Source organism: Frieseomelitta varia, unplaced genomic scaffold, assembly GCF_011392965.1.
Source record: "Frieseomelitta varia isolate USP_RPSP 00005682 unplaced genomic scaffold, Fvar_1.2 scaffold_976, whole genome shotgun sequence".
Taxonomy (NCBI): domain Eukaryota; kingdom Metazoa; phylum Arthropoda; class Insecta; order Hymenoptera; family Apidae; genus Frieseomelitta; species Frieseomelitta varia.
In genome coordinates this window covers 565,784-584,178 of record NW_025110785.1, presented here as the reverse complement: position 1 = coordinate 584,178, position 18,395 = coordinate 565,784, and the positions used below count along the sequence as shown (strand labels likewise).

The 18,395-nt window shown below is 38.2% G+C and overlaps 1 protein-coding gene across 5 annotated transcripts in view; it reads left to right on the top strand.

Annotated features, from left to right (window-relative positions):
• LOC122538211 (telomerase-binding protein EST1A-like) overlaps positions 1-18,395 on the top strand; it is a 161,742-nt gene that overhangs the window by 127,895 nt on the left and 15,452 nt on the right. For all 5 annotated transcript variants that reach the window (XR_006308806.1, XR_006308807.1, XM_043672091.1 and 2 more), the window contains one exon: positions 16,635-16,797. Coding sequence is in view for 3 of the 5 variants with exons in the window: in XM_043672091.1 (XP_043528026.1) it covers positions 16,635-16,797 (163 nt within the window). In the remaining 2 variants the exon portion in view is untranslated. The remainder of the gene's footprint in view (positions 1-16,634; positions 16,798-18,395) is intronic.

Here is an 18,395-nt window from a genome sequence, read left to right as displayed (position 1 = left end):
TGTACTGCTAACCTATGCGACCGAGTTTTGTGCGACGGCAAAGGTGTTGGCAATTGTAATAAAACTCGCGCGAGGCAAGTACCGTTCGCGAGTTTGCGATGAAACGTCTCATTGGGAAAGAATTTGTTATTATCCAATTTTTATTGCAGTTTCCTTTTATTAAACTTCGTAAATGGATCTTGAGAACAAGAGATTTAAAAGAGTTACGATTTTAACGAAAATTGTCTGTCCAGAAAAAGTTGGAATTTCCATCATTTTCTATTAATTGTTGTTTTCTTTTTTGTGAGCGTGTTGTTTTTTTTTTTTTCCGTGATTACTATAGGTGTATTTTCGAATTTGTTTTAAACTCTCTGAGATTTCAAAATGATTCGTATAAAGCACATAATGTACGGCAAGAGCATGATTGTAATTAATGAAAAATTCTCGATAATTTAAACTAATGTAAGTTCGTAAAGAAAGATCACATATTCATATGGCTTTTTTGAAGCGTTCGTTTTTTTTCGAAGATGATTGTTTTCGAAAATTGTAAAGTCAAGTGCCTGTAAAAAAATTATCATTATTGTCTTGAAGTTGAAAAAAATTTTTTTTTGTACTAACTTCTTAAAATTCGCTGTACGATTTGTTTTTCTCACAATTCTATTGAACTTGGCACACAGGATTCTCCGAATTTTGTTTAATCGTACTATTAAACGTTCAATAAAATAGTGAAAGAAAAAGAAAAATCGTATAATAAATTTTTAGGGGAGACTCCAATCTTCGAGGCCGCGGTGAATTTAATTACGAAAAAATTTTGTCACTTTCTCACCCGTTATATAATGTAAAGTCATCTTTAAAGAAAGAAAGAAAAAAAGAACACACAACTAGTAGCTAAATAGTGAATTTATAGTAACAGATTCATGCTTTGAATTGAGACCAAATGAATTGTTATATAATCTTTTTTTTTATAAAATTATCTCAGTTCGAATTGTCGACAATTTTTCATGATCAATAAGAAAATTATGCCCTTCATTATATTCATAAAATCTATCTCCGTATGTTCGTGTACTCTCACGATACAAAATAAATTGTTATATAATCACGAGACCAAATAAATTGCTATATAATCTTTATAAAATTATGTCAGTTCGAATTATCGACAATTTTTCATGATCTATAAGAAAATTATGCCCTCCATTATATTCGTAAAATCTGTTTCTGAATGTTCGTGTACTCTCACGATACAAAATAAATTGTTATATAATCACGAGACCAAATAAATTGTTATATAATCTTTTTTTTTTTATAAAATTATGTCAGTTCGAATTATCGACAATTTTTCATGATCTATAAGAAAATTATGCCCTCCATTATATTCGTAAAATCTATCTCCGAATGTTCGTGTACTCTCACGATAGAAAAATCTTGCGATACAAAAATCACTCTCTGTTCTACGCACGAAGAAGAAGAGTCAGCGCCATGAATTAGCCATCATGAATATGCTGATTCTTATTTCAAAATATTTGGCAAACAAGCGAGGCAAACGATGAACCCTGAGCTATTAGATGGAGACGTTGTAACGGACGCGTGGGAACGAGCACTCGAAAATGCAAATTTGATTGCTCGGAAGAGGCGACGCAAAAAGTGGTTCTGGGTAACGTGGCCGCGGGAATTAAATTAAGACAGCTCGAGGAGGATGATGAAATGAACGATGAAGAAGAGGAACCGTTAATTCGGAAGTGGAATATTGTTGATCGTGGGAGTCGAATCAAATCCTGATTCGGTATGGAATCCTGACAATCAAGATTCAACAATGTCGGAATATCTCGCTATGTACTTACTCACGCTCGCATCAATTTTTAATGAAACAACGTGTCGTCGACGTTCTTCTCGACTAGCATGAACTTTTCAGAAAATTCATTTAAAGCTGAAATTTTATTATAATCTTATCGATAGATTTTACTGCGATCTCGTCTTATCAGTGTGGACTTTCACGAGAATTAAAGGAAAGGAAATTATCAAATGTTATCGAGAAAGTTAGTTAATTGTTAATTATAAATTATTCTTCGAAAAAGAGAGTCACTGTTTTGTCTGCGGATTTCTACGCATTTGTAAAAAAACAAATTCCAACGTGAGGAATTGCAGAGAATTCACGTGATATAGAAAACTGTACTTAAAAAATCCGTATTTTAATTGCAACCTTTACGACAATCGAGCATTTTAGACGTGGCGACTGATTCAGTTTAAAAATTGAAAATTCGATAAATTTACGCAATCGTCAAACGATACTTTCTTTCAAATGCAATACGAACATGTTCCACAATAAATAATCGAAAACAGAATGATCCAAGTCTGAAACCAACAAAAAAGTGACGACTCTATTTAAAAAAAGCCGTCTAATTAATTTCTGTTAATTTTCACCCGGAAATTAGACACGTATCGTGCCTAATCGATAAGTCGAAACAAGCGAAAAGTTGTTGAAACTTGTTCGTAATCTTTATCACGTTGCATATGGTCTCAACAATCCACCAACTTTTTCTGGTAACTTGAGGAACAAAACCAGTCGCCGATTTCGTTCGAAATAAATCGTCTTTTCTTAACGGTACGCGTAATTAGGAGTAATTATTCCCATTCGGTTGGTCGCGTTTCCTCGCGAAACACCAAAGCACATGAAATATTTTTGGAGCGGCGAAGGTCCTCGACAGACCTCCCGGCTACGTTCTAGATCGTCGATCCGAGGTTCATCGACCAACCATGACGGTTTAGTTACGAATAAGGGAGAGAGAAGAAAAGAAAGGAACCGTTCGAGATTGTACTGTATGGACGAAGGCGATATCTTTAGGCGAGGGATTAATTGGTCACAGCTCGCCAACGTCTAGAGCGTTCGAAATTTTTGTCAGTTCCGACAGAAAGTGGTGGATGTAATCGCAAAATAAATTAACAAGTAAAATAGTTTCGGTGAATTTGTCTGTTACGCTGTTTTAGTAGCAGCTTCGTATAATTGAATATTATCGAGTGAGGAAAAGGAGAACATTGAGGAAAAATGAAATAAATCTAATAAATGAATATTAAAGTATTATATTAAAAATATAAATATAAATAATTATCTATGTTTATATTTCTATCTATCTTATTTATGTTTATATTTATCTTATTTTACTCCTACTGGTACATATATTTGATTATTTTGTCGAGAAATTAAGACAAAAAAAAAGAGGAATTTTCGTATCCACAAAAGACACCACGATTCAGATCGCGATCGCGCGACAGACGAAAATTGCTTCACTCAGTCGCTGTCAAGCTCCATTTCAATTTTCATTCTAAGAAACGACCGCTTTTATTTCAATTTCGTCTTCAATTTGAATGAAACACCAAGACGCGTTGAAGGAAAACCAAAAGCAAAACGCTGCTATTCATCGATTCCGACCGAACAAAACCAGCCCTAAGCGTTCGCTGGCTAGGGGAAAGGAGGAAAATGGTCATTGTATACGATTTTCCCATTATTTCAGCGCGTTTCAACCAAGTATCACGCGGTCGAGGCACGAACTTCGACGATTGTTGCCAATGTTGAATGCCGCGAGCCATTTTAAACGTAACACCCGGACCAGCCTTTCGAGCAGCCCAGCATTTGAATAGAATGGCCATATAAATACGCGACAAATATATGCAATTAGAATGGTCCGTGCTGTTCCAACCCCCCGCCGTTATCTTCCCCCGTATCACGATTCTTCCAACACGATGGTAATTGATGATGCCAATCAAAGGGAGTTCGCGAAGGGAACTTTTATCTCGCATCGAAATCGGGGGTCGACATTTGGACAAATTGAGATTGTATAGGCTAGGCATTGTGTCACTGATAAAAGATATCTTTCGTCAAACACTGGCACTCGAAAATATTCAAAAACTTTCACGATCTTCGAAATATAAGGAGCATTCGTTCGAAACTTTGCGCCAGGATTTGTTTTCTTTTTTTTTTTTTTTTTTTAAGTCAAAGGTGACTCTCGATTATCAGGACTTTTCGTCGTGTGCGTTTTATTCAATCTCGTCTCCAAAGTCTCGTCGCGTTGCAATTGCTTGAGAATCAAAGACAAAGAGCAAACGATCGAGCGTGTATCGGCTCAAGGTTCGCGAGAGATGCTGCCGGTGCTAACAAAAGGTAATTAGTTTAGTGTAATTAGCCATTTTGTCTTTTCCCCTCCCGCTTCGTTGCTACTCCTCGCGTTCCTCGGTTTTCCTCCTCGCCGAAAGCGAACGCGTCCACCGATAGTAAGAAGTAATTGTCCTTTTGTCTTTTAATAACACGGCTGCCGGTGGCTGTTAACACGGAACCGGGAGGATCTCGCGGCTGCGTGACCTCCAAAGAGGCTTTAACGAGAGGAATCCGCTCGCAGGGACGGTGAAAAACGTTTCGAAAAGACTCGCGCGCGCTTGTTTCTTTGGGTTTACGATCGGGTTCAGAGGTCTTGTTAAGCCCTTAAGAGAACAATTTCTCTTTTTTTTTTTTTTTTTTATAAAAAAAAAAAGAAGAACCGACAACGAAGTGAGTCCTACGTATCTTTTGCACAATGAGATGTACAATTACACACGTACATGCTTTACATGCGTTTTTTAAAACTAGGTTTAACTATTAGGTTTCGTTGTCACAGTTAACATTGGAGCAAAATACAAAACTCGTGTAAGAGATGTTAGAATGCAAATAATCTGAATAAAAATTTTTTTTATTTAAAAAAAAAAAGGAATCGACAACGAAGCGAGTCCTACGTATCTTTTGCACAATGAGATATAAAATTACACACGTACATGCGTTTTGTTAAATTAGGTTATCGTAGTTAATATTAGAGCTATGAACAAAATACAAAACTCGTGCGAGAGATGTTAGAACGGGGAGAAGAGCTTTTACTTATTTTGGAAAAAAGTCACTCGATCCTCTAGAAATAATAATGTAAAATGGCAAATTTGTGAAATTCCTTTGAAAAATTACGAATTAATTATTTTGATCACTGTGGTGGTTCTGCTGTTGAATATCAAATTTAATATACATACTCGTATCATTGAAGAATTTTCATTTAATTTTGTCATTCATTAAACTGTGGTTTGTCTAAAAATTCGAAACGTGCCATTTCTCTCGTCTCGCACGCTTGAGTTATAATCATCGACGATTATTAGTGATTTCGATCAGATTAAACAACACGTCGTTCGTTTTCGCGAAAGAATTACGTACGTACGTAACTGGAAAGAACAAGGTTTTCTTTCTTTTTTTTTTTTTTTTAGAACGGGATCTGCCCACCTTTTGGGGAATAATGCATACCGGATTTAATTAACGTTTTTATTCCCGGACGTTTAATTAAATACAGTGTCTTGAGTTAATTTACAGCCGGGTTGTTGGAGTCTTCTTTTAAAGGAAAGGGGGACTGTTTTGTTTTATGTAAATAGATCTCTCCGTCCGTTCCGTTGCTTTCGCGAGCTGGAGAATTTACTTTTCGCATGAGAGACGAAAATTTTCTGGTACGATGGCCAGGCGTTTTTGGTGGAGTTTGTAGTATACGAATAAAAAAAAAAAAGATATCAGGAAACAGAAATTTTTTCAGTGCGTAAATTCTCTAGAAATTACGTCTTTTTGTTCATTTTTCATCGATTTGAAATGCGTTGTATTCTAATTGAGTCAACTAAAAATTTTACCCTTCATCGATCACTCTTAGTATGTTAATTGACGATATTCAAAAATTGGCGAAATTTCATTCTTCCCAAATAAATTTTCTCAAGAACGTTTTTGTAAAAAGCCAAATGTTAACGATTTTCAAGAAGAAAAGTCCTTGGAAAAACTCTAGGTTTCCTCGATGAAGTGTTTTATTCAACCTTTCAACCGAATCATTTTAATCAGTTTAACTCGGTTAGATCATTTTAAGTCTATTAATTCAGAACGAGATCGAAGTTTAATTATTTTTGAATAAATCTTTGCGAGAATATCGTCCAAAAGCATTGATGATCTCCAAAAGGATGGCTCAAGTTCTCTTCGATGAAATTTCTCCTTTCAGTCTTTGATACATTGACCTTTTTTCTCGTTCGCGAGCGACACTAGCGTCTACCTCGAAGAGATTTCATAATACGAGCCGGTCTAATCAATAAACAAGCAGATGATCGCGGCCGGAGTGGACGACACTCTTTATTCTAGCAGTTATTTCCAATTAGCGACGTGAAGGTCGGTGACCTTTCGCGGTTCCCTCGGAAGATCCAGGAGTTTGCGCCGCGGCATTGGTTAGCACCAGGCTGCAAAACGAGCGTCTTGCCGTTTCCGTGGAAAGAAAAGAGACCACTTTTCATCTAACAACGGATTCTTTGCGCGTCTTCGAGCAGCAACATTGCACTTGGAAGTTATTCGTACTTCCGAACGAACGGATGAGATTTTTCAACGAGGCAAAATCAGGTTCTATATTTTTCTATTAGGTTCTGTACTTCATGTAGCTTACGAATAATTTAACAATAATAATTTAATTATAATTAATAATTTTGTTATTTGTAATAATTATATTTGTAATAATTTTGAAATGACGTAGGACTACGATAGCATTCTCAGCTGAAGAATTCGAAATGACGTAGAGTTACATTATCAGTCGCGGCCGTGTTAATAAATTTCCGCCACCAAAAAAAAAAAAAGTCACTATTTTAATGGAAAAATTTCGCTCTTCTAAAATATATAAAATTTTCTGAACATTCCAAGATAAAAATCGAATTTTCTAAATTCTAAAATATATCTTCTATAGATTGTGAATCTATAAATTTGTCACTCTGAAAAAGAAGAAAGAGGGGGTGCATCGTCGCGCCCCCTCAGTTAACAGGCATTGCTCTCCGGAACCCCCTCTCAGAGCTGGTTTGCCGCGTAAATCGCAATAAAGCGCGATCGTTTATTAACGATCTCATTTATGCGAGGCAACGGGGCCGCCCGGTGGAGTAGCAGGGTTGCTTGCACGCCTGTACCGCGCATGCATTCTGCATGGGAATCGGCCGCGCGCCGCCATTTATATTCCGGCCGGTGGCTGGACCTGCCTAAACGATCGGCGCGGAAACGTCGAACGCGCGATAAATTATCCATCGGATCGCCGGCTGTCCGTTCTGTGTATCAGCCGTGCCGCGATTTTGCGCGGACAGCCGCCGGCTACCGGCGATCCGCGTTGCTTTGCTACCGCAAATAATAACGAGGATCACGCACCTCACGGATAGCGTGCGAGGCGTTGCCTGCTACCACTCTTGCACAGACAGATAATTGTCGCACGCGTGACTCACGATCGGATATTCGTCGCGGCGTTGGCTGCGCGTGGATTGAAATCTTTATAATCACTCTGGATTCGAGCGTTTTCACAGTCTGCGAGAAGGGGGAGGGGGTGAACGAAGCGTGGGAGTGGCGAAAGATCGTCGAAGGTTTCGTGGGAGAGAAGAAGCGGTTCGTGGTTGAATTGTTTCAAAAAATATGCTGGAATTTATGTAAATGTAATATATGTGAATGTAATATATAGTACTTTATAGAAATTTGTGTGAATGTAATCTTGCTTCTTTTTTATATTTTTCTATTAACAAATTTCTTTTAACAAATATGTAGAAATTTATGTAAATGTAATATATAGCAATATATNAATGTAATCTTGTTTCTTTTTTATATTTTTCTATTAACAAATTTCTTTTAACAAATATGTAGAAATTTATGTAAATGTAATATATAGCAATATATAGAAATTTATGTAAATATAATATATAGTACTATATAGAAATTTGTGTGAATGTAATCTTGTTTCTTTTTTATATTTTTCTATTAACAAATTTCTTTTAACAAATATATAGAAATTTATGTAAATGTAATATATAGCAATATATAGAAATTTATGTAAATGTAATATATAGTACTATATAGAAATTTGTGTGAATGTAATCTTGTTTCTTTTTTATATTTTTCTATTAACAAATTTCTTTTAACAAATATGTAGAAATTTATATAAATGTAATATATAGCAATATATAGAAATTTATGTCAATGTAATATATAGTACTATACAGAAATTTGTGTGAATATAATCTTATTCCTTTTTTAACAAGAGAGAAGGAACGAACAGTCAAAATTAAACCATGCGAATTATAAAGCAGTCGTATTTATTGGACTGTAAATTTTTGGCAAATTTGTGTGAAATTGCACATAATATTTACGACATGGAAGATCTTTTACCAAAATCTTTTTTTTTTTTATATTCTCAAAAATATAAGAATTTGCAATCTAGCGGTTACAGAATGGAAATACAATTATTCATCCTAGTTGTATGCATTTCAGCATAGGCATTCCTCACTTCAGAGATTAATAAAAGAAAGATTTTATTAACGTTAATATTCTACAACAGCAAGTTCTTGTCTCGTAGTTTCCTACGCCTGTCGATTTCAATTTTCTACAAATATCCGCAATTTAATTACGAACTATCCCGTGTGAACTTAATAGAGCTGCACATATTCGCGGAGTCGCATTATCACGTTAACCGGAGTAAACGATCGTGCTAATTGCTTGTTAATGCAAATGCACGGCAACGCGACTGCAACCTGTTGTTTCGATGTCGACGAGGTTGCACAAGCTAATTTTATCGGTGGAACATCGCCAGTGCTATCTGTCGCTTGTTTTTCCTTTAGAGATCGTCGATGATGTTATCGTTAACGAGCGTGATTTCACACCGAGTGGATACTGAATATTTTGATTAACTCGCGATAGGAACGAGCGATCACGATGTTAGCGAATTAGAAGGAAGAGCCATTCGAGCCAGTTTGCATTTTAATGCTCGATCAAGTATCGCTAACAAGGTGTATAACGAAGCCGAAGACGTTCGGCTAATTGTTCTTAACATGCAGTTAAATAACCACGAGTGAAATTCATTAATTTATTTGATGGAAATTGTATAAATTGACGATCGTTGCGGATGTTTGTACAAATGTATTTTCATGAGTGTAGTTGCAAATGCGGTGTATCGAGAGGTAAAAACCTCTTTCGGCAAATTGTATTTCATCGATGGATATTTTAATAATTTTAAACTTTAATTTTTGACTTTAATAGGAATTTAATTAATCTCAATTAATTCTACTTAAAGATCGATTTTACAATTGTACCGTTGGATGCAAGAAGCACCACAGTTAAAAAAATTCAATTGCAGAAAGATTGCAATTAAAAGTTACTTTTATTAATAGTTAATTATATAGAAAGAATTCAAATATTTCTGATAATAGTAACAGTACAATTATAATATTCTCGTTCTCGTCAAGAAGATACGCGAGATTAATTTAAATAAATTTAAATTTATTTCATCCAAGATTGAAAACATTTAAGATGCTCCAAACTCCAAAAAAAAAAAAAAGAAAAAAAAAAAAGTTTCTACCGTAGCGAATCCCATGAAACCCCACGAAGCGTTCACCCTTCGACTGGGCCGCGCACCCTCCGCGCGCGTTTCGCGAAAAGGAAAACCGTACAGCCCGATGATATTCAAACATTTATGGTCGAAATATTACGGGGGCGGACGATCCCCGTGGGAGGTGATCCTGGCGTTCTCTCGTGCTCACCCTCGTGTCATCTGCGCCGGCGAGATAACGTTTTCCGGCGTGTCAACCCTCCCGTGCTCCAACGTAAGGGTAAGTCTTCGAGCAGAAGGACATTGTACTCGTTGGTCCCCAACGGCGGCACCGCGGCTAATGGTGCCAGCTCCCCACGGTACCGGAGAAATCTTTAATTTCCACGACGTTAAGAGACACTCGCTGGTCCCTGGGGCCTCGTACGGTGAAACGCGCCACTCCGTGTACAGTAATCTGGCCCGCACCGTTTGATTCATGGGGCACACCGGGTGGCTTAGGTCCGCCGACCACATCGGCATTTTTTTTTTTTTTTGTTCCCGACGCTTTACGCTCCAACATGCTCTGACAGATGGGTTATAGAGTGCGTTCATCTTTCGTGTCGAAAGGGGTTGGTTCTTGGACCGTTTTCCTCGGTGGATTTCTTTCGGGGTTCTTTGTGGTTGTTACGAAAGTAGAATTATTACCGGGAAACACCCTTTATCGGTTGTAACGTGTATTATCGAAAATATATTGTCAAGCAATAATTTATCATAATATTATAAATATTCAAATTTCCATGAAATCAGATGGAATCTAGGTAGACGAAGAAGTATTACCAACAAAAAGTAAAATTTGCTAAATGTAAATCAATTAGAAAGAACTCATACAAATTCATAGTTGGTTATGGTTCCTCATATGTAGAAATATTTCTGATACTACGTAATATACTATACTACGTATACAATGTTACAGACGAGATTTTTTTTGCACGCTTATTCGTCAATAAAGAATTAAATTCCGCGTAAATTTCACTTTAGAAAACTCTCTCTGAAAATATCACGAAACGCTTGCAAAAATCTAACAACTGTAAACAATAAAGGTGTGTCGTTTCTCGTTTTTTCTTACATTATTCACCCCCTCCATTGGCATTAAGATTTGCACTGCAATCACTGAAACTCCGCCAGCCATCCCCGACAAATAACTTCCGTTGCCGTAGAGTTTCTTCGGGACGAATCCATCAGATTCCTTCTCACACCCTCGCTTGCGAGATAAAGGGCTCATCCCCTTCGAATTGGAAGCGGAACGTTCCTCGAAGAAAGGCAAAGCTGGCCGTGACGTGTTTCGAAGCCACCATCTCTCTCTCTCTCTCTTTCTCTCCGAAATTTTTCCTCAGACCGTTGAAGCACCCTTCAACCGGTCTCGCCATCTGGTCGTCTCTGTGTACATAGGTGACGATTTACCTTTTCTCCACCGCGTGTCACAGTCCGAGGCGTGATTTTCTTTCCAATTCGGCGGAAGCTCGCCTCCTAGGTCAATATTCCGCCGGGGATGTGTCGCACCACTCAACTCGCCCTTTGTGAGATTTCTCGAGGGTGGTGCGAACGCGAAACGTGGGGTTTTTATAGAAAAGGACGGAGGAGGCGTATTAGCTGTTTGAGAAAGCGCGAGAGACATTTTTTCTTTTTTTTTCTATATCTTTAGAATTTGTTGAAAATTACAAGTTAGCCGTGTTAACCACTTGCGAGCCATAACGAGTGACCGAACAACGTATACAATAATTCGTCGCTTTCTTTTCGAACTCGTCGGTATGACATCACTGGATAGAAATTATTGAGAAGTAATAAATTTGTTATTTGTTTCACTTAAAACTGAGAAAATATGCAATTCTGGGACAAAAAATTCTCGACGTTGCAGCGCAAGAGGCTAATAGATAAAATAAAATATGGCTACGAAGTTTACGAGTGGTACAGACTCGATAAGGGAATAATTTTATTTTCTTCTAATTTTGTAGAAATATTAATAAATAATTTCCTCTCAGGCAAGGGAGAAGAAATTGTGCGAAAATTTCGGAAACAGTGGAGAACGGACGGAAATTTAAGAGTGATACTTGTAGTTTGAGTTAGTATTTAAGACAGTCGTCGAAATTGTTGAATATAATCTATATTTCATAAAATTGTGTATTATATGTCTTTACAATTATATAAAAATATATGTGTATTTAAAAAAAATACGTATGTACAATGTATTATATAATATTGCTAGTTCTCGTAATGTACAAATACAATACACAATATTATACATCGTGGATCACATTCAGAAGTATCGACAGTAAACGAAATTCAATTGGCTCAACTAACTTAAACAGTGTCGCGTTAAAATAGCGCTGTCGCAACATTCTCACGCCGCCGTTGTACAAAAACAAAAAAAAAAAAAAAACAAAAAAATGAGTACTAGTCTGACATACCAAAAGCTTAATATCCACCTGTCAGATATCACAAATTGCTTAGCTTCGTCGCTCCAACGAGGACTACAATTGAGAATCGGTCACTCGAGATCCCTCGAAACGAAATCCTCATGTATCGTACGAAACGTATCGAAGAATGCGCCGGCTTACGGGGCGTGGAGAATCCGTCGCGCACTCGTCGACACCTGGCGAACATTCCTGCACCTCCCTCCCCCCTTCGCATTTGCGGCGAGAAGAAGAGAGTATATACGGCGAAGAGGGATCGTACCGCGTCGTTTCTATTAGTTCAGTCATCGACAATGCAAACACTGCTTTGTGGTGCGCGTGGTACGTTGTTCGAGCTCGGGATGCACTTGAGACTGCGGATGCTCCCCGTCCGCGTGCTAGCGCGCGCGATTCCAAGCCGCGCGAGGGGAGGAAGGTTAAGAGCGACGAGGAGAGACTCGCCCAGCGAAAGGAAGAAGGAGAGAAAGAAAGAGATAGATAGATAGATAGAGAGAGAGTGGTACGACTCGTGACAATGTCAATGTTTGCGTCGTTGCACCGAAGCACTCTCAGAACGGGCCGGAGACTGAGTGTCTTCAGGTTGTACAGGAAGAAGAATGGATTCGTGTCGAGGGTACGTAGAACTAGTCGCTGTTTGCGGGGACTACCTCAATGAACCTCCATTAATTTCCAAGCTTTTCTCTCCGGGAGTCTCTCCTCCCTTCCTCGCCACGAGTCTCCCTTCTTCCTTATGCCGCGGAAACGTCAACGCGGTGTCTGTTATCCGCGCCATCCCTCGCCGTGATCCTTTTTCTTCTTCGTTGGACGTAGTTGGAACGTTGCTTGGCAGAACGAACGCTGCTGGATCCTATTGAATGAATGTGAATGAATCTTTATTTCGGCCTAGAAATAGACCTCAGTGCCTTACATTATTCTTTACATTTTGCTTTTTGTTTTAATCCCTTACATCTAGTATTGTATGGTTTAACCTATCCTTATACCATACGTAGACTAATTAGACTAATAGCGAATGATATTTGCACACTGCCTCTACAATATTTCTCTTTGGTACTATACTTTATCTGTGTCTCTATATTTAGCTTTCTGTTTCTTTTTCTCTCCTTTTTCTTCTCAATTTTTCTGAGCCAAGCCACGGCTTCCGCATCACCCTCTTCTGCTAGGATCCTTTCTATGTTGAGACCGGTTTCTCTCAATTCCCTGCATTGTCTCCAGTGCTCGAACGTTCCTTCCTCCTGGATCCTATTGAATGAATTGAATTCAGATTTCGGGGGCCGGTCAACGTAGAATTGGAATTTGTACAATTAGTCGTAGGGCGATTTGTAACTTTAGGCCAAGTAGCTGTTGGGGATAGCTCAAAAATGTGAGAGATACGGAGTCAGTCAGTATTGCAATATACATACATTTCCTACAATGCGTATATATTTTTCTACTCTTTCTACTTGAATGTCGTCTATTAACTATTAAATTTATTGTAACAAAGTTATTATTATAACAATTTATTACAACAAAGTTACATTGTAACAAAGTTTATTGCAACAAAGTTCGAAAAGCTTCTCCATCTTGAAAAGACCAAAGAGCTTTTCTATCTTATTTAAAAGAAATTTTTTATACATTGAAAATCTCGCCCAGTAATTTTTTATGTAGAAACTCCCTTTAACCAAATCTTCGAAACTCTGCAACATACGCGTGTATGTACATTGTTCAATCGGGGGATATTTCAAAAATGAATATGAAGCATTTGATTCTGCTTTTCTGCGTTTTTGCTTTGCTCTTTCCCGATGCTCTCGTTTAGACTCTTGTGATGGACGCGTCACGCACGTCGAGAAGACTTTTTGTCCCAAATTGCAACATTTTCTCAGTTTTAAGACAGGTATTTAGGACAATAATTTAGGATAATGATAAGTTTATTACTTCTTAATAATTTCTATCCGGTGATGTCATACCGACGAGTCATATCGAAAGAAAAAGAAAGCGACGAATTATTGTACTCGGTCGCTCGTTAAGGTCCGCGCAAGGGGTTAACAAAAAAAAAAAAAAAAAAAAAAAAAAAAAAAACAAATGCTTCTCGACATATCCCCTAATTTTTGTGGTAGCAGTATATTATACAGTAATACATTATACAGTTCACTCGATGCCCGAGAATTTTCAGTCACTCTCAGAGATGTGTGCATAAATTACTTGGCGAGTCGTACACGGGGCTGGAGCTTTCCGCGAGACGTACGACCGCGGAGGAATTAGGCTTTGACACGGCGAGGATCGTTGCTCGGCGTGTAACGGGTCGTCGCGAAGGTGGCGTCGGCCATCAGCTGAATCCCTCCGGGTGTTCCGGTATTTGTCGTCGCGAGCCGATCTCCGCGTGGGCGTGCTTTACGGCCGCGATCGTAAGGGAGACGATCGAGAGAAGAGGGTGGCTGCTACGCTGCATGGAGATCTGATTTGCGAGCGCCATTACACGTCAGCCGGCGATGTGTTGCGGAGAGATCGCAACTGTTGTGCATTTATGAATACCATTACCCTTAATATATCGCGCGTGTAACTCTGCCTGCTAATTCCGGGGTCCGGAGCTGGCAATAAAATCCACCGGAGCTGGCCCTTCTTCTTTTTTTTTTTTTTTTTTTTTTCCTCAATGCCTGTTGGTTCTTTGTCGGTGGTTCGATTTCTTTCCTCTCTTTCCCCCTGTTTTTTAAAAGGACAGATTTATCGTTATCTCGCGTACGGCGTGGGGCTCCGGCTTTACGACTAACTTTTTACGCGAAAATGTCGAGTACACCGTCGATAAAAAAAAGTGGGACCCCCTGCGAATGTGAGTGATACGTTCTGTATTATACGAAAATCAATTTTTTTTTTTTTTTTTTTTTTCAATAAAATAGGAAGTAACATGTATAAATCTTCTGCCTTGTCTTTTGTGGTGGATATTGGAAGTCACGACTGAAAAATATTGTTTCTTATTTGTTGATGTTGAAAATAGCAAAAATGAGTCAAATAACGAATCAGTTTCTTGTAATTGAAATTCCTTTTTGAAATAACACGACTAATTCTATATAGAAGTAACTGACATCAAAGTACAACGTGTACTTTAAGCAAACTCTCTTCTTGTCGTATCAATGCAAAACTGTGTGTGTTTTAAATCAATGGGAAAAACTCATACGTTATCGGTAACATTTTACTCGCGTTATACGGGGACAGTGGAGAAATTTCTAATTCACGTTATGTGTCAGTATATAATTAACGTATAATTTAAAATATGTAGTACGCTTAATTACGATACAAAATAAAATAATGTAAAATATATAGTGTACACGCAACAGTATATAATTTGAAATATATAGTCCATGATCTATAACGAAATGAACGTACACCTTCATATTCTTTACAAAAAATTCTTTACAAAAAAAGGTACCTAACCTATTTTACGTAAAAAAAAAAAATCATTAGTTTAGAAGATATTTTAATTTTTATAATCGCGATGGCAGAATCTCGCCAACGAAGACTGCCCGAACAATCTGCTGGAAAAATCTGCGAGTCCGAGGAACGCAGGCCGCAATTAATCGTGGTGGGATCTCGCGGCGGTCGTGAACCCGTCCTTCTGTCGCCTCGTCATCCCAATTACCGCGCTCCGTCGAATCACGCGAGCTTGATCCTCCGGAGAGTACTCGCGCCTCTGTTATTTGCGCGTTTCCTCTCGCAGGGAAGCGAGACCACCGCCACGTGTGCACGTGTGCACGTGTGCACGCGCACGCGTTAGCCGTGGAGGCTCGTTCGTCGGCGCTCATGCGCGCGATATCTGCGCGGGAGAGGCTGAGGTGAGGAAGGAGTTTTAGATAAGGAGAGCACTGCGCGGAGGACGGCTCAGATACGATCTCATTCGCGCGAGTTAGCGCGCGAGTACACGACGCGTACACGAGGCCGATCGGCGGAATTCCGGGCGATAATGCAACAGATGACGCGATCTGAAGCGTGGCCAGGTCTCGGTAAATGGATGTTACTCGGGGATGGTGTTGCTGTTGCTTGTTTCGCGCGGCTGGGAGCGTGTTATGCGATGACGTGGGTTACGTAAGGGGGAGGGAATTTATTGGACGAGGCTCTTCGGCTGTTGTTTGCATAGAGATGTAATGGAGTTGCGGGAAACGAGGGCTAGATAACGACGACTCGCGATGGGGGGAAAGTTTGTGACGGAAGCCTTGGGAGAATTTTGAAATTCAGCGCTGTTTTTTTGCGAGTTTGCATTTCTCTTACGAACGTAATCAGAGAAATATACAGGGTGTTTCGTAACTTGTGGGACCTTCGGGAGCTGATTGTACGCCTAAAAATAATGAAAAAAAGAGTCATACAAATATATGTCCTATCTGTTTTCGTTTATGAGATATAATGAATTTTATAAACAGAGCAAACTCTAGTTACCAAGGATGGTATATTCAATTTTTATAATAATCATAATTAGGATGAAGAAAATCCCTTGCGAATTTGATATCTTCATCGATAGTAATAAAATTTAGCAAACCGTAGTTTGAATGTTTCACTGTCCATATCAGATAATTCTTTATGAACTTGTTCAGCGTCTTTTCTTTTTTCGAAAGTAATACAGTAAAATATGACGAAAATGATTGATCTTATCGTACTTGAGATTAATTTATGGGGCGTTTAGTCGGAATTTTATAAGTGGTCAAATTGCTGTCGCGAACTGTTCCCCTGGGCGGGAATAGAGGAATTCGCGCCATTTATCGCACGCGCGATATGTTTATTACATTTAGTCAAAGAGGAAGACATATTCTGTAATGATCGTTTCTTCTTTTTTGTTTTTGTAACGAAACTGTATGTATGCCGTTCTTTTGTGTTTCAGCAAATCTTGCAAAAGTCTTCGGTCTCGGTGGAGATCGAAGTGAGACCCAGGCAACTGGTGCCGGATACTAACTGTTTCATCGACTATCTACCGCAGTTGCAAAATATCGCCAAGGCGGTTTCCGGCGCGCAACCGATTTACACGCTTATGGTACCGCTTGTAGGTAAGTAAATTCCCAAATTTACGCTCTTTTGGATCCGGATTGCAATTTTTACTTATTGAATTTCGTATTTTTGGTACTTTGACGTCAATATTTTACTTTGTAAATCTGCGTCCTCGTTGAAGCAGCAATGATAGATTTTTTGTCGAATTATATATATATATTTTTTTTTTTTTTTGAAAAAGTCGGTTTCCAATATCAGAGGAGAAAATAATACAACTCGAGAAAGTATTTTTATTACTTTGCAATCAAAGTCATAATGCGTTTCAGCGAAGACGAATTCCTTTTTTTTGAGAATTCTTCGACTGATAAAAAGGAATAAAGATTATATTAGTCATTAGATTGGATCGGATTACGTGAGACGTTGTCAAAATAAAATTGTACTTAGAACTGAGTAGAATAGGAAAATTTATTGTGATACAGTGACTGCTATCAATGTCTATCACTTGTTCCACAATTTCCCATTTCCTCTAATAATATACACAGTTGCAAATATGTCTATGAATAAGTCTTTAAAAAAAAACACACTAGCGCTCAATTCTTCAATTTTCACACGTTCAAAATCGTCATCCCTAACAAATGTCAGAACGTCGATAAAACAGAAACCAATATTTGTCGACCAATGCCAAGAGTCAAGAGACAAAATAATTCTCTGCAGCCAATCCTCTACAGCCAACGTCTTCGAACCGGTTGACTTCGGTTCTTCTCCGATGGGTGAACTTTCTTCTTTTTTTTTTCTTTTCTTTTTCTTTTTATTCTTGGCGAAGATCGACGATTATCCCGTCCGAGGCGGAGGTGTGTAACATCGCCCCGAAATAATGCTCGGTCGCGGACGGAAGAAAAAGTAAAACGTGCGAAATGATCGGCGATAAATAACGAGCGGGAGGTTGTCACTGGTGTTTGGAACGTGCGTGCGACCCCCGAAAATAAAAGCGAAGGGGGGGGGGGGGGGGGCTTCGAGGCGAATGGAAATCGCTGGATATCGTAAAACCGCCTCCGCCTGTTCCTTATCCTCTTGCTGTTTTCATTTCATCTCGTTTTATTTCCCTTCCCTTCGACAAACGTTCGCAGGAGTTACTCGACTGACAATAACTATGTATGAATATTCGTTGAATGTTCTGCGACATCGGAATCAAGCAGGTTTGTGGAAAGCTGAGGGTAAAGAAGCTAAAGTTAAAATGACAAAAGCTCGAAATATCGGGTGGCTGAAAAACTGAAGGGTTTGAGAAAGTCATAATTTTTCATCAATTATATTTATATTATTTATATTATATTTACGTTATTTATAATTTTATTTATATTACATATATAATATATATAATTATATTTATATTATTTATAATTTTTGAATTATATTTTATTTATATTCAAAATCCATTAATATATTAAATATTATTATATATTATATTATTATAATATATTAAATATAATTGCAATATATTTCCATTAATTATATTTAATAAAATAATAAAAGATTTAAAGAAACATGTGTTTTGTAAAAGTTATCATTCAGTCTTTCAGCGGCCACCCTGTAGAAAGTGAAGTTCAACGTTCGCAAGTTTTTTTTGAACGTCCAATGTTTGCAGCGTTGCAATCGTGTC